This window comes from Ranitomeya imitator, chromosome 5 (genome assembly GCF_032444005.1).
Source record: "Ranitomeya imitator isolate aRanImi1 chromosome 5, aRanImi1.pri, whole genome shotgun sequence".
NCBI classification, from domain to species: domain Eukaryota; kingdom Metazoa; phylum Chordata; class Amphibia; order Anura; family Dendrobatidae; genus Ranitomeya; species Ranitomeya imitator.
The window spans coordinates 62721597-62737864 of record NC_091286.1 but is presented as its reverse complement, the minus strand read 5'-3'; the positions used below and the strand labels follow the sequence as shown (position 1 = coordinate 62737864).

At 52.9% G+C, this 16268-nt stretch overlaps 1 protein-coding gene across 1 annotated transcript in view; it reads right to left on the bottom strand.

Moving 5' to 3' along the window:
• CNRIP1 (cannabinoid receptor interacting protein 1) overlaps positions 1-7305 on the bottom strand; it is a 53058-nt gene extending 45753 nt beyond the window's left edge. The window contains exon 1 of the mRNA XM_069768737.1: positions 6849-7305. Within this exon, the coding sequence (XP_069624838.1) occupies positions 6849-7027 (179 nt within the window). The 5' untranslated portion in view covers positions 7028-7305. The remainder of the gene's footprint in view (positions 1-6848) is intronic.
• Positions 7306-16268: the final 8963 nt, after the last annotated feature.

Below are 16268 nucleotides of genomic sequence, written 5' to 3'. Positions count from 1 at the left end.
GTAGGAGTGGTAACATTTTTATCTTTACCTTGTCCTACCTTTGGCCACTTTGAAAAAAAGGGGTGAAACTCCCCTTAATATTTTTTTTAAACAGGATGCAGTGATCTCTTAAAGGGATTGTCCACTACTGGACAACCCCAGCCTAATCAATTCAGGGCCCGAACTAAAATGAAGGCAGTGTTTGCTCCTCACATGCTCCATTGTTCCAACAATGTTGATACCGCTGTTCCTGGCGGTCTGCAAAACACTTTTGAACAATTATTTTGCTACTGACATCGATGCACATTGTGTAGTGTCTCGGAAGTCATAATGTAGACTATAAACTGTTGTTTCTTAAACCCTTACTGCCAGCTGACAGAATAGTACGTCAGCTGGCAGTGTCCCCCGCTTTGAGGTGGGATCCGGCGGTGAGCCCACTTCAAAGCCGTGACATGTCACGCAATAGGCGTGAGCGGAATTGTGATCCGCCCGCGCCTATTAAGTAGTTAAATGCCGCTGTCAAACTGACAGCGGGCATTTCAATGCACTTCCAGACCCTGGTACGGAAATACACGCAGTGATGACCCCCGTCACGTGATAGGGGGTCATCGTTGAGTTGCCATCACAACCAGAGGTTTCCTCGAGACCTCTATGGTTGTTGATGGCAGATTGCTATGAGCGCCACCCTGTGGTCGGCGCTAATAGCAAGCCTGTATTTCTGCTGCATAGAGGTGATCTGAGCATCACCTCTATGTAGGAGAGGCGATCGCGCTATGGCAGCTTCTAGCCTCCTATGGAGGCTATTGAAGCATGCCAAAAGTTTTTTTTTTTTTAAAAAGTGTTTAAACATATAAAATAAAAAAAAAAATATAAAAGTTGAAATCACTCCCCTTTCACCCCAATCAAAATTAAAAAGAAAAAAAAAAAAAAAAAAAAATATCAAACCTACACATATTTGGTATCGCCGAGTTCAGAATCGCCCGATCTTTATATAAAAAAAAAAAGACTTAACGTGATCGCTAAACGGCGTAGCGATAAAAAAAAAATCAAAACGCCAGAATTATGGCTCTCCCGACCAAAGCGTGACAACCTCATAGAAATACATACAGGAGACCAGCAGCCAGTCCGTGCTCGGACCGATTTGCATGGACGTCTGAATGAGCTCTTATGTGAGAGAAGTGTGAGGTTCTGCAGCCACTGATTGTTGCAGGGCTCATGTGACATAATAATGTCACGCAAGCAAGAGTGCAAGCAGCTCCAACATCACTGATACAGATCCGGCTCTGGGAGGAAGTAAAGTATATTTGCTTTTATCTCACATTGAGCACGGTTTATTTATGAACTGTTGCCCAAGTTGTGGACATCCCCTATAAACATAGGTTTCCTAAAGTACCGTATTTAACCTTGTATCATTTTTTTATTGATGTACAAAAACGGATGTCACAGGTGTCAATACAGATGAAAAATCGTGAGTTATTTGGATGAAAAGCTGATGTTTTTTCATAGGCTCCTGTGAACTTGGTCTTAGAAAATTGTAATTAAAATTATGTAGATTATTTACTACAAAAAGGTATTGACATTAGCGTTAAGAAAACCATAAGATAATAATATATGTAATATATAAGATATGTTTAAAATAGCAGAAATGGGTCGGAACACCTGATGGTGTGAGTGCAATGTGTACTGTAGGTGCACATTCACACTGAGGTCATTAGCAGACAAAACCTAGGATAAAAGCAAATAAGTAGTAGTACACGTGAATAACGCAGCGTAATTGGTTGACACTATTTTGATTAAAAAAGTGTAAAAGCCATCCCACCGCGACATGGAGTACCCAATTGGGGTGGTCCTATCTCTAGTATTCAATCCCTGTATGTGCCATCAGGCCTCAATAGACGGACACAGAGACCAATCTAGGGGACACATAGTGACTAGGGACTGTGGGGGCCTACTCAATCCAACGACCCAGGGGTGCTCTAGTCAATCCCTGTCCCCCAGATTACTCCTGAAGGTGGAGAGACCGGGGGCACGTGCCTTGATATACCCCTACATTAACCCTTATCTGTTCCCTCCTCCACCCAAGGGAGTATGAGGCAGAAGTGTACAGGTATAAATGAAAGGTATAGGTATAGGAAGGTGAAACCAAATAGGAGAGGATGAGGATGAACACACAACCAAACTCCACACAACCATCTCCTGAACATCTCTCCAAATGCCTACTCCAAACACGAATTTCACCTCCAACTCCTAACCAGGCAGTAAGAACTATCACTGGCAATTCCCAAGTGCCAGTGGCAAGCATATATAGCAAAGAGGTGGCCAACACTGAACAGCTGAGATAATTCAGGTTGGAGAGCTCCAGGAGATCAACTGAGTAACCCTCCTACCGACAGCAAGGAAAAAAAACTGAACTGTTGTGGAGATGGTGAAGCAGGTCTAATCAGAGCGGGAGTTTGAGAAACAGGTTGCCGCAAGCTTGTGGCCCCTCTCTGTCGCGGTATTGAGTGACACCAGGTTTGACTGTTTGCACTTGTCTGTGGAAAGCTATATAGATTAAATACACAGTCTAAAAAGGAGGAGGAGGCAAAAGATATATTTGTCCACAAACCCTTGACAGATCTACAATTATTGTCTAGAATTACCAAAATTTGCTTCTATTTTTTTTTTCCTAGAAAGCGCACACAAGTCCTTACAGTAATATCCTAAGGAAATGACCATCGATCTGGAAGGAGCAAAACTATCATTTTCCGTTAACTTGATCCTAATTAAATAAATACAAAAATAATGAAAATCATGTAGAAATATTCCAATAATCCCCACATCTATTAATCACTGCATAATTTAACTATTTGAGCCTATGGGAAATATTAATATTGTATTTAGTAATTAATAGCACAGAAATGAATAGCTATTATATTATACACACGCCGGGGCTGGATGACCTGGTTGTGTTCATTCTTGGCTGCACTGCATATAATAAATACACCCCCTGCCATGATCATCTGCAAATCCCCAAACATCTGTGCAAAATTGTGTTACACAACCTCCACAAAACGGACAGGAGCTTCTCGCACTAGTGTAGCGTGAGCCCCAGATGGCGGGTGCCGGGGGCATCCAACCACCCACTCCGGCCTAGACAGGGAATGTGGATTCAATGATGTAGAAGACAAGCTTTCATCTACAGGATACTAAGCGTGGCCATTTAAATGCATCAACCTCGTGTCTCCATGACCTCTGAGGATCTGATTTCTGAAAAGGCCTAATGGGCAAGGATGGATTCAGAGGCTCACAACATGGCTGAGCCCAACAATGTCTCTTCTGATGCCCTGATCATCTCGGGGCCCAATGACATTGATTGATATCGATCTCCATCACAATAATCGCCCCATACGCCTCATCTGTACTGAACATATAAAGGCCCATTCACATGGTACTTCCATTTTATTTATTTTTTTGCTACAAAGACTCACCAGATTTGCAAAAACTCTGCAGTTCTACAGGGATCAAAATGCCCAATGTGTGAACACAGCCTTTACTGCAAACTGATCAATTATTAATATTTATCCTATAAACATGGCAATATTGACAAGACATGGCCCCGGGCCTGAAGGCAGGGAAACAAGGATGTTATTTGTACACACTAATAAATACACAGGGTGCAGGGTGGTAATCCCGGGCACTGGCAGCAGGAATGTGCAGAGTGTGCAGTGCTGATGACAGATCAGGAGGAAGAGGAAGATCACAGGAACAAGCAGGGACCGCACAGGGAGAGGGGGCAGCGCTGAGCCCACCACAGGGACGAGCAGGGGAGAGGGGGCAGCACTGAGCCCACCACATGGACCAGCAGGGGAGAGGGGCAGCGCTGAGCCCACCACAGGGACCAGCAGGGGAGAGGGGGCAGCGCTGATCCCAACACAGGGACGAGCAGGGGAGAGGGGGCAGCGCTGAGCCCACCACAGGGACCAGCAGGAGAGAGGGGGCAGCGCTGAGCCCACCACAGGGACCAGCGCTGAACCATCACAGGGACCAGCAGGGGAGAGGGGGCAGCACTGAGCCCACCACAGGGACAAGCAGGGGAGAGTGGGCAGTGCTGAGCCCACAACAGGGACCAGCAGGGGAGAGGGGGCAGCGCTGAGCCCACCACAGGGACCTGCAGGAGAGAGGGGGCAGCGCTGAGCCCACCACAGGGACCTGCAGGAGAGAGGGGGCAGTGCAGAGCCCACCATAGGGACGAGCAGTGGAGAGGGGGCAGCGCTGAGCCCACCACAGAGACCTGCAGGAGAGAGGGGGCAGCGCTGATCCCACCACAGGGACGAGCAGCGGAGAGGGGGCAGCACTGAGCCCACCACATGGACCAGCAGGGGAGAGGGGCAGCGCTGAGCCCACCACAGGGACGAGCAGGGGAGAGGGGCAGCGCTGAGCCCACCACAGGGACGAGCAGGAGAGAGGGGGCAGCGCTGAGCCCACCACAGGGACCAGCGCTGAACCATCACAGGGACCAGCAGGGGAGAGGGGGCAGTGCTGCTGACCCATCACAGGGACCAGCAGGGGAGAGGGGGCAGCGCTGAGCCCACCACAGGGACCAGCGCTGAACCATCACAGGGACAAGCAGGGGAGAGGGGGCAGTGCTGCTGACCCATCACAGGGACCAGCAGGGGAGAGGGGGCAGCGCTGAGCCCACCACAGGGACCAGCGCTGAACCATCACAGGGACAAGCAGGGGAGAGGGGGCAGTGCTGCTGACCCATCACAGGGACCAGCAGGGGAGAGGGGGCAGCGCTGAGCCCACCACAGGGACGAGCAGGGGAGAGGGGGCAGTGCTGCTGACCCATCACAGGGACCAGCAGGGGAGAGGGGGCAGCGCTGACCCCACCACAGGGACGAGCAGGGGAGAGGGGGCAGCGCTGAGCCCACCACAGGGACCAGCAGGAGAGAGGGGGCAGCGCTGAGCCCATCACAGGGACGAGCAGGGGAGAGGGGGCAGCGCTGAGCCCACCACAGGGACGAGCAGGGGAGAGGGGGCAGCGCTGAGCCCACCACAGGGACAAGCAGGGGAGAGGGGGCAGTGCTGCTGACCCATCACAGGGACCAGCAGGGGAGAGGGGGCAGCGCTGAGCCCACCACAGGGACCAGCAGGGGAGAGGGGGCAGCGCTGAGCCCACCACAGGGACGAGCAGGGGAGAGGGGCAGCGCTGAGCCCACCACAGGGACCTGCAGGAGAGAGGGGGCAGCGCTGAGCCCACCACAGGGACCTGCAGGAGAGAGGGGGCAGTGCAGAGCCCACCACAGGGACGAGCAGGAGAGAGGGGGCAGCGCTGAGCCCACCACAGGGACCAGCGCTGAACCATCACAGGGACCAGCAGGGGAGAGGGGGCAGCACTGAGCCCACCACAGGGACAAGCAGGGGAGAGTGGGCAGTGCTGAGCCCACCACAGGGACCAGCAGGGGAGAGGGGGCAGCGCTGAGCCCACCACAGGGACCTGCAGGAGAGAGGGGGCAGCGCTGAGCCCACCACAGGGACCTGCAGGAGAGAGGGGGCAGTGCAGAGCCCACCATAGGGACGAGCAGTGGAGAGGGGGCAGCGCTGAGCCCACCACAGAGACCTGCAGGAGAGAGGGGGCAGCGCTGATCCCACCACAGGGACGAGCAGCGGAGAGGGGGCAGCACTGAGCCCACCACATGGACCAGCAGGGGAGAGGGGCAGCGCTGAGCCCACCACAGGGACGAGCAGGGGAGAGGGGGCAGCGCTGAGCCCACCACAGGGACCAGCAGGAGAGAGGGGGCAGCGCTGAGTCCACCACAGGGACGAGCAGGGGAGAGGGGGCAGCGCTGAGCCCACCACAGGGACAAGCAGGGGAGAGGGGGCAGTGCTGCTGACCCATCACAGGGACCAGCAGGGGAGAGGGGGCAGCGCTGAGCCCACCACAGGGACGAGCAGGGGAGAGGGGGCAGTGCTGCTGACCCATCACAGGGACCAGCAGGGGAGAGGGGGCAGCGCTGAGCCCACCACAGGGACGAGCAGGGGAGAGGGGGCAGCGCTGAGCCCACCACAGGGACCAGCAGGAGAGAGGGGGCAGCGCTGAGCCCATCACAGGGACGAGCAGGGGAGAGGGGGCAGCGCTGAGCCCACCACAGGGACGAGCAGGGGAGAGGGGGCAGCGCTGAGCCCACCACAGGGACAAGCAGGGGAGAGGGGGCAGTGCTGCTGACCCATCACAGGGACCAGCAGGGGAGAGGGGGCAGCGCTGAGCCCACCACAGGGACGAGCAGGGGAGAGGGGGCAGCGCTGAGCCCACCACAGGGACCAGCAGGGGAGAGGGGGCAGCGCTGAGCCCATCACAGGGACGAGCAGGGGAGAGGGGGCAGCGCTGAGCCCACCACAGGGACCAGCAGGGGAGAGGGGGCAGCGCTGAGCCCACCACAGGGACCAGCAGCGCTGAGCCCACCACAGGGACCAGCAGGGGAGAGGGGGCAGCGCTGAGCCCAACCACAGGGACCAGCAGGAGAGAGGGGGCAGCGCTGAGCCCACCACAGGGACCAGCAGGGGAGAGGGGGCAGCGCTGAGCCCAACCACAGGGACGAGCAGGGGAGAGGGGCAGCGCTGAGCCCACCACAGGGACGAGCAGGGGAGAGGGGGCAGCGCTGAGCCCACCACAGGGACGAGCAGGGGAGAGGGGGCAGCGCTGAGCCCAACCACAGGGACGAGCAGGGGAGAGGGGCAGCGCTGAGCCCACCACAGGGACGAGCAGGGGAGAGGGGCAGCGCTGAGCCCAACCACAGGGACCAGCAGGGGAGAGGGGGCAGCGCTGAGCCCACCACAGGGACGAGCAGGGACCCTCGGCGCCCGCAGCGCAGCCCTGCACCACTTACTTGGCTCTCACCGCTCCCGGCTTCAGGGCGACCTCGATCTTGTATTTGGCTCCAGTTAACAGTTTGATCGTCCTGTTCTGGCCGAATCTCTGCCCGTCCACCTTAAAATACACCGGGCCGTCATTAGGCTGGATTTTAAGGGAGACCGAGATTTTCACCAGATTAGGGATCTCCCCCATGTTGGAGCAGAGGACACTGACAGCTCGAGGAGGAGGAGGAGGAATCACACACGCTCCCTATGGGAGCAGCACTGGCGGATGGTGCAGGCAGCAGGGCAGAGCCATCCACTGACGGCGGCGGCACAATGCACGGACGTGAGAGCGCTGTAATCCTCTGCTGCATTATAATCCAATCTCTGGGAAGGGGGAGGGAAGGCAGGATCTCCTCCCTGCAAGACTGCAGCACCGGAGACAAGGAGCACACTGACTGCACCGGAGACGAGGAGCGCACTGACTGCACCGGAGACGAGGAGCGCACTGACTGCACCGGAGACGAGGAGCGCACTGACTGCACCGGAGACGAGGAGCACACTGACTGCACCGGAGACGAGGAGCGCACTGACTGCACCGGAGACGAGGAGCACACTGACTGCACCGGAGACGAGAAGCACACTGACTGCACCGGAGACGAGGAGCGCACTGACTGCACCGGAGATGAGCACAATGCACCGGAGATGAGGAGCACACTGACTGCACCGGAGATGAGAAGCACACTGACTGCACCGGAGATGAGGAGCACACTGATTGCAAAGGAGATGAGCACAATGCACCGGAGATGAAGAGCACACTGACTGCACCGGAGATGAGGAGCACACTGACTGCACCGGAGATGAGGAGCACACTGACTGCACCGGAGATGAGGAGCACACTGACTGCACCGGAGATGAGGAGCACACTGACTGCACCGGAGATGAGGAGCACACTGACTGCACCGGAGATGAGGAGCACACTGACTGCACCGGAGATGAGGAGCACACTGACTGCACCGGAGATGAGCACAATGCATCGGAGATGAGGAGCACACTGACTGCATCGGAGATGAGGAGCACACTGACTGCACCGGAGATGAGGAGCACACTGACTGCACCGGAGATGAGGAGCACACTGACTGCACCGGAGATGAGGAGCACACTGACTGCACCGGAGATGAGCACAATGCACCGGAGATGAGGAGCACACTGACTGCACCGGAGATGAGGAGCACACTGACTGCACCGGAGATGAGGAGCACACTGACTGCACCGGAGATGAGGAGCACACTGACTGCACCGGAGATGAGGAGCACACTGACTGCACCGGAGATGAGCACAATGCATCGGAGATGAGGAGCACACTGACTGCATCGGAGATGAGCACACTGACTGCACCGGAGATGAGCACAATGCACCGGAGATGAGGAGTGCACTGACTGCACCGGAGATGAGGAGCACACTGACTGCACCGGAGATGAGGAGCACACTGACTGCATCGGAGATGAGCACACTGACTGCAAAGGAGATGAGGAGTACACTGACTGACTGCACCGGAGATGAGCACAATGCACCGGAGATGAGGAGCACACTGACTGCACCGGAGATGAGGAGCACACTGACTGCACCGGAGATGAGAAGCACACTGACTGCACCGGAGATGAGCACAATGCATCGGAGATGAGGAGCACACTGACTGCATCGGAGATGAGCACAATGCACCGGAGATGAGGAGTACACTGACTGCATCGGAGATGAGGAGCACACTGACTGCATCGGAGATTAGCACAATGCACAGGAGATGAGGAGCACACTGGCTGCACAGGGGATAAGAAGCACACTGGCTGCACAGGGGATAAGGAGCACACTGACTGCACCGGAGATGAGGAGCACACTGACTGCACCGGAGATGAGCACAATGCACCGGAGATGAGGAGCACACTGACTGCAGCGGAGATGCGGAGCACACTGACTGCAGCGGAGACAAGGAGCACACTGACTGCACAGGAGATAAGGAGCACACTGACTGCACAGGAGATAAGGAGCACACTGACTGCACAGGAGATAAGGAGCACATTGACTGCACAGGGGATAAGGAGCACACTGACTGCACAGGGGATAAGGAGCACACTGGCTGCACAGAAGATAAGGAGCACACTGGCTGCATAGGGGATAAGGAGCGCACTGAATGCACAGGGGATAAGGAGCACACTGACTGCACAGGAGATAAGGAGTACACTGACAGCTCCGGAGACAAAGAGCACACTGACTGCACAGGGGATAAGGAGCACACTGACTGCACAGGAGATAAGGAGCACACTGACTGCACAGGAGATAAGGGGCACACTGACTGCACAGGAGATAAGGAGCACACTGACAGCACCGGAGACAAGGAGCACACTGACAGCACCGGAGACAAGGAGCACACTGACAGCACCGGAGATAAGGAGCACACTGACTGCACTGGACACAAGGAGCACACTGACTGCACAGGGGATAAGGAACACACTGACTGCACCGGAGACAAGGAGCACACTGACTGCACAGGAGATAAGGAGCACACTGACTGCACCGGAGACAAGGAGCGCACTGACTGCACCGGAGACAAGGAGCGCACTGACTGCACAGGAGATAAGGAGCGCACTGACAGCACCGGAGACAAGGAGCACACTGACTGCACAGGAGATAAGGAGCACACTGACTGCACAGGAGATAAGGAGCACACTGACTGCACAGGGGATAAGGAGCACACTGACTGCACAGGAGATAAAGAGCACACTGACTGCACCGGAGACAAGGAGCACACTGACTGCACCGGAGACAATGAGCACACTGACTGCACCGGAGACAAGGAGCACACTGACTGCACAGGAGATAAGGAGCACACTGACTGCAGCGGAGACAAGGAGCACACTGACTGCACAGGAGATAAGGAGCGCACTGACTGCAGCGGAGACAAGGAGCACACTGACTGCACAGGAGATAAGGAGCGCACTGACTGCACAGGGGATAAGGAGCGCACTGACTGCACAGGAGATAAGGAGCACACTGACTGCACAGGAGATAAGGAGCACACTGACTGCACCGGAGACAAGGAGCACACTGACTGCACAGGGGATAAGGAGCACACTGACTGCACAGGGGATAAGGAGCACACTGAGTGCACAGGAGATAAGGAGCACACTGACTGCACAGGAGATAAGGAGCACACTGACTGCTCTGCACAGGAGATAAGGAGCATACTGACTGCACAGGAGATAAGGAGCACATTGACTGCACAGGGGATAAGGAGCTCCTTATCCCCTGTGCAGTCAGTGTGCTCCTTATCTCCTGTGCAGTCAGTGTGCTCCTTATCCCCTGTGCAGTCAGTGTGCTCCTTGTCTCCGGTGCAGTCAGTGTGCTCCTTATCCTTTGTGCAGTCAGTGTGCTCCTTATCTCCTGTGCAGTCAGTGTGCTCCTTATCTCCAGTGCAGTCAGTGTGCTCCTTATCCCAAATGCAGTCAGTGTGCTCCTTATCTCCTGTGCAGTCAGTGTGCTCCCTATCTCCTGTGCAGTCAGTGTGCTCCTTATCTCCTGTGCAGTCAGTGTGCTCATTGTCTCCGGTGCAGTCAGTGTGCTCATTGTCTCCGGTGCAGTCAGTGTGCTCCTTATCCCCTGTGCAGTCAGTGTGCTCCTTGTCTCCTGTGCAGCCAGTGTGCTCCTTATCTCCTGTGCAGCCAGTGCGCTCTTTATCCCTGGTGCAGTCAGTGTGCTCCTTATCTCCTGTGCACTCAGTGTGCTCCTAGTCTCCGGTGCACTTAGTGTGCTCTTTATCCCCTGTGCAGTCAGTGCGCTCCCTATCTACGGTGCAGTCATTGTGCTCCTTGTCTCCGATGCAGTCAGTGTGCTCCTTATCCCCTGTGCAGTCAGTGTGCTCCTTATCCCCTGTGCAGTCAGTGTGCTCCTTATCCCCTGTGCAGTCAGTGTGCTCCTTATCCCCTGTGCAGTCAGTGTGCTCCTTATCTCCTGTGCAGTCAGTGTGCTCATTGTCTCCGGTGCAGTCAGTGTGCTCCTTATCCCCTGTGCAGTCAGTGTGCTCCTTATCTCCTGTGCAGTCAGTGTGCTCCTTGTCTCCGGTGCAGTCAGTGTGCTCCTTATCCCCTGTGCAGTCAGTGCGCTCCTTATCCCCTGTGCAGTCAGTGTGCTCCTTATCCCCTGTGCAGTCAGTGTGCTCCTTATCTCCTGTGCAGTCAGTGTGCTCCTTATCCCCTGTGCAGTCAGTGTGCTCCTTATCCCCTGTGCAGTCAGTGTGCTCCTTATCTCCTGTGCAGTCAGTGCGCTCCTTATCCCCTGTGCAGTCAGTGTGGTCCTTATCCCCTGTGCAGTCAGTGTGCTCCTTATCTCCTGTGCAGTCAGTGTGCTCCTTATCTCCTGTGCAGTCAGTACGCTCCTTATCCCCTGTGCAGTCAGTGTGCTCCTTATCTTCGGTGCAGTCAGTGTGCTCCTTATCTCCTGTGCAGTCAGTGTGCTCCTTGTCTCCGGTGCAGTCAGTGTGCTCCTTATCCCCTGTGCAGTCAGTGTGCTCCTTATCCCCTGTGCAGTCAGTGTGCTCCTTATCTTCGGTGCAGTCAGTGTGCTCCTTATCCCCTGTGCAGTCAGTGTGCTCCTTATCTTCGGTGCAGTCAGTATGCTCCTTATCTCCTGTGCAGTCAGTGTGCTCCTTATCTTCGGTGCAGTCAGTGTGCTCCTTATCTCCTGTGCAGTCAGTGTGCTCCTTATCCCCTGTGCAGTCAGTGTGCTCCTTGTCTCCGGTGCAGTCAGTATGCTCCTTATCCTTAGTGCAGTCAGTGTGCTCCTTATCTCCTGTGCAGCCAGTTTGCTCCTTATCCCCCCTGTGCAGTCAGTGTGCTCCTTGTCTCCGATGCATTCAGTGTGCTCCTTGTCTCCGGTGCAGTCAGTGTGCTCCTTATTCCCTGTGCAGTCAGTGTGCTCCTTGTCTCCGGTGCACTCAGTATTTTATAGTAAGCCTTTAGTGGGTTTAGGCTATACGCCCTTAAAGGAGAAGTTAAATTATTGTTCAGAATTTGCACTTAGTAGAATACCCGGCAGGGTACCAGATGTTATTTATAGTCAGAGTGATATTTAAAATATTTAACCTTGTTTTCGTTTGTAACGTTCAAGTGTTCTCACCTCCCATAAAGGGAAGCATTGTTATATTTATTTGTTCCTTGTATTTCAAAAATTTGCATGTCTGTTGCTAACGTGTATTGTTGTTCTTCTTCCCAGTGTAGGAGTACTGGATTTAACCGGGGGGGAGTGCAGCGCCCCAGAGACATGGTCGTTGCAGTAATGTCGCTCTGCCACTAAGGGGAGTGATGGTATGTCTGATGGCACTAAACGAGTTCACCTGACCAGTTATCACAGTCACACACTACATTTCACACTCCGGCCACCTGGGGGAGCAAAAGGTTCTATTTACTAGGCCACTCCTCACACTTTGGTAAAACTGGGGGTTGGATAGGAAGTTAGTCAGAAGCTGGCTGGGTTTTGTCCAGGCAACATCCCGTGGCAGGAGGGGTTGCGGGGAAGATTCAGAGGGGTCCCTGTCAGGCGTGGGAACCTCGCAGTGACTTAGCGACAAGGACAGATCGTTACAGAACCGCGCCTGCACTACCTTGCAGCGGTATCTAAAGAGAGGACACGAAGCGAAATATATTGTGGAGAAGTGAGAAACGAGATCAAAGCACAAAGGAGAACCAGTAGGAGTCGTGCCCCGAGATCGGCAACATCCTACTGAGGCACGTAGCCGGTGGCCAGAACGCCGAGGTATTAACTAACTCCAAGCATTACTTCAAACAAAGGCAGGACAGTTGATTATAGGTTGGCTGTCTAACATACATCACCTAAGAAGACATAATGGTCAAGCGTGGAGGGGGGCGTCTCTAGGGTCCCAGAATAGCTCTGAGCCTTCCCGTCAAACGGGTGCGTCCTAGCCATAACAAACTGGGGGACGAAGCAGAACCTCAGAATAGAAATGACAGTTGTGAGGACTATCCCGAATGCTCAGCAGGGAAGGACTGCAACACACAGGCGCTAGTTAGTAGGCAACGATTTCCACCTGCAAAGGGAACTCTGGATGTGCCTTCGGACCGGCCGTTCTCAGCCAGCCCTGTTAACAGTGCTCCGGATTGAGGATCCTGAAGTCATCAGTAAAGAGGTAAAGAGACTGCAACCCTGTGTCCTCGTTATTAACTGCACCTCACACCATCGCCACCTACACCACTGGGAAGCCCTGGGGATATACTTCACCTGTGGGAAGGTATACCATCCAGCTGCCATTCCATCACCCCAGCGGACCCCAAGCAGCGTCGGTCACCCTGACCGAATACCACAGGTGGCGTCGCAAACACCTAACAACTTTCGCCACCCTTTCATTGGGCGCCCCTTAGCAGGGTCACGGACAGGGTCCAGCCACCGTGACAACCCCAGAACTGAGACAGAGAGGACCGGTACCAAGTTATCTGTGGCCCTGTGTCTGGGGGCGCTCCAACTGTACTACCTGTTAGAGTAGGTGCTCAAAGCTGGATGTGACAGTGTGTTAAGAGGATACTGAATGGGGGTATTGTGGGAAACCCTGGATCTCAGTGTACTGCTCTGGAGTGATTTCTGCGGAAAAGCTTTGGTTATCATTATACCTGTAATGGGGGCTTTGGTTGACACTACTTTGAAGGGGGTGGGAGCTGGATGTGGCTCGCGACCCTCAGTGCTGAATGTGGCTCGCGACCCTCTCTCTAAGCTGAATGTGACTCTCAAAATCAGAAATGTTGGGGAGCATTGCTTTAGAGGATGAAAATAGAAAAAAACTGAAGTAAAAAAATGTGGTCAACTCTGTACTAATATCCCCCATCCTGAGGGAAAAAAAATTATATATACAGTACAGACAAAAAGTTTGGACACACCTTCTCATTTAAAGATCTTTCTGTATTTTCATGACTATGAAAGTTGTACATTAACACTGAAGGCATCAAAACTATGAACTAACATGAGGAATTATATATTTAACAAAAATGTGTGAAACAACTGAAATTATGTTTTATATTCTAGGTTCTTCAAAGTAGCCACCTTTTGCTTTGATGACTGTTTTGCACACTCTTGGCATTCTCTTGATGAGCTTCAAGAGGTAGTCACCGGAAATGGTTTTCACTTCACAGGTGTGCCCTGTCAGGTTTAATAAGTGGGATTTCTTGCCTTATAAATGGGGTTGGGACCATCAGTTGTGTTGTGCAGAAGTCTGGGGGATACACAGCTGATAGTCCTACTGAATAGACTGTTATAATTTGTATTATGGCAAGAAAAAAGCAGCTAAGTAAAGAAAAACAAGTGGCCATCATTACTTTAAGAAATGAAGGTCAGTCAGTCTGAAAAATTGGGCAAACTTTGAAAGTGTCCCCAAGTGCAGTGGCAAAAACCATCAAGCACTACAAAGAAACTGGCTCACATGAGGACCGCCCCAGGAAAGGAAGACCAAGAGTCACCTCTGCTTCTGAGGATAAGTTTATCCGAGTCACCAGCCTCAGAAATCGCAGGTTACCAGCAGCTCAGATTAGAGACCAGGTCAATGACACAGAGTTCTAGCAGCAGACACATCTCTATAACTGTTAAGAGGAGACTTTGTGCAACAGGCCTTCATGGTAAAATAGCTGCTAGGAAACCACTGCTAAGGACAGGCAACAAGCAGAAGAGACTTGTTTGGGCTAAAGAACACAAGAAATGGACATTAGACCCGTGGAAATCTGTGCTTTGGTCTGATGAGTCCAAATTTGAGATCTTTGGTTCCAACCACCGTGTCTTTGTGCGACGCAGAAAAGGTGAACAGATGGACTCTACATGCCTGGTTCCCACCGTGAAGCATGGAGGAGGAGGTGTGATGGTGTGGGAGTGCTTTGCTGGTGACACTGTTGGGGATTTATTCAAAATTGAAGGCATACTGAACCAGCATGGCTACCACAGCATCTTGCAGCGGCATGCTATTCCATCTGGTTTGCGTTTAGTTGGACCATCATTTATTTTTGAACAGGACAATGACCCCAAACACACCTCCAGGCTGTGTTAGGGCTATTTGACCAAGAAGGAGAGTGATGGGGTGCTATGCTAGATGACCTGGCCTCCACAGTCACCAGACCTGAACCCAATCGAGATGGTTTGGGGTGAGCTGGACCGCAGAGTGAAAGCAAAAAGGCCAACAAGTGCTAAGCATCTCTGGGAACTCCTTCAAGATTGTTGGAAGACCATTCCCGGTGACTACCTCTCATCAAAGCAAAAGGTGGCTACTTTGAAGAACCTAGAATATAAGACATATTTTCAGTTGTTTCACATTTTTTTTGTTAAGTATATAATTCCACATGTGTCAATTCATAGTTTTGATGCCTTCAGTGTGAATTTACAATTTTCATAGTCATGAAAATACAGAAAAATCTTTAAATGAGAAGGTGTGTCCAAACTTTTGGCTGTTCTGTATATATACAGTGCCAGTACCCACGTAGAATATTGCCCAGCCCGCGTAGTATATTGCACAGCCCACGTATATTGCACAGCCCACGTTGTATATTGCGCAGCTCACGTAGTATATTGCACAGCCCACGTAGTATATTGCACAGCCCACGCAGTATATTACCGAGCCCACGTAGTATATTGCACAGCCCACGTAGTATATTACCGAGCCCACGTAGTATATTGCACAGCCCACGCAGTCTATAGCAATGTGGGCACCATATCCCTGTTAAAAAAAAAGAATTAAAATAAAAAAATAGTTACATACTAACCCTCCGTTGGCCCCCGGATCGAAGCGGTTACCGACGCTGAGTCCTCGCATGCTCCGGTCTAAAGAGTGCTTTGCGGTCTCACGAGATGATGACGTAGCGGTCTTGGGAGACTGCTACATCATCATCTCGCGAGATTGCAGCATGGATCGGTTACCGGAGCGTTGCGAGCGGGAAAGGCCTGTTGTGGATCTGAGGGGCCGACGAACAGTGAGTATATAACAATTTTTTATTTTTTTTATTATTTTTAATATTAGATCTTTTAACTATTCATGCTGCATAGGCAGCATGAATAGTAAAAAGTTGGTCACACAGGGTTAACAGCAGCGTTAACTGAGTGCGTTACACCGCGGTCAACGCTGCCATTAACCCTGTGTGAGCGCTGACCCGAGGGGAGTATGCGGACGCTGGGCAATGACTGCGGGGAGGAAGGAGCGACCATTTTCTTCCGGACTGTGCCCGTCGCTGATTGGTCGTGGCTGTTTTGCTGCGACCAATCAGCAACTTGGATTTCCATGACAGACAGAGGCCGAGACCAATGAATATCTGTGACAGACAGAAAGACAGACAGACGGAAGTGACCCTTAGACAATTATATATTAGATATATTTTTTTACATCTTTGCCGGAATCTATTTATTTATTCTTTGCTATC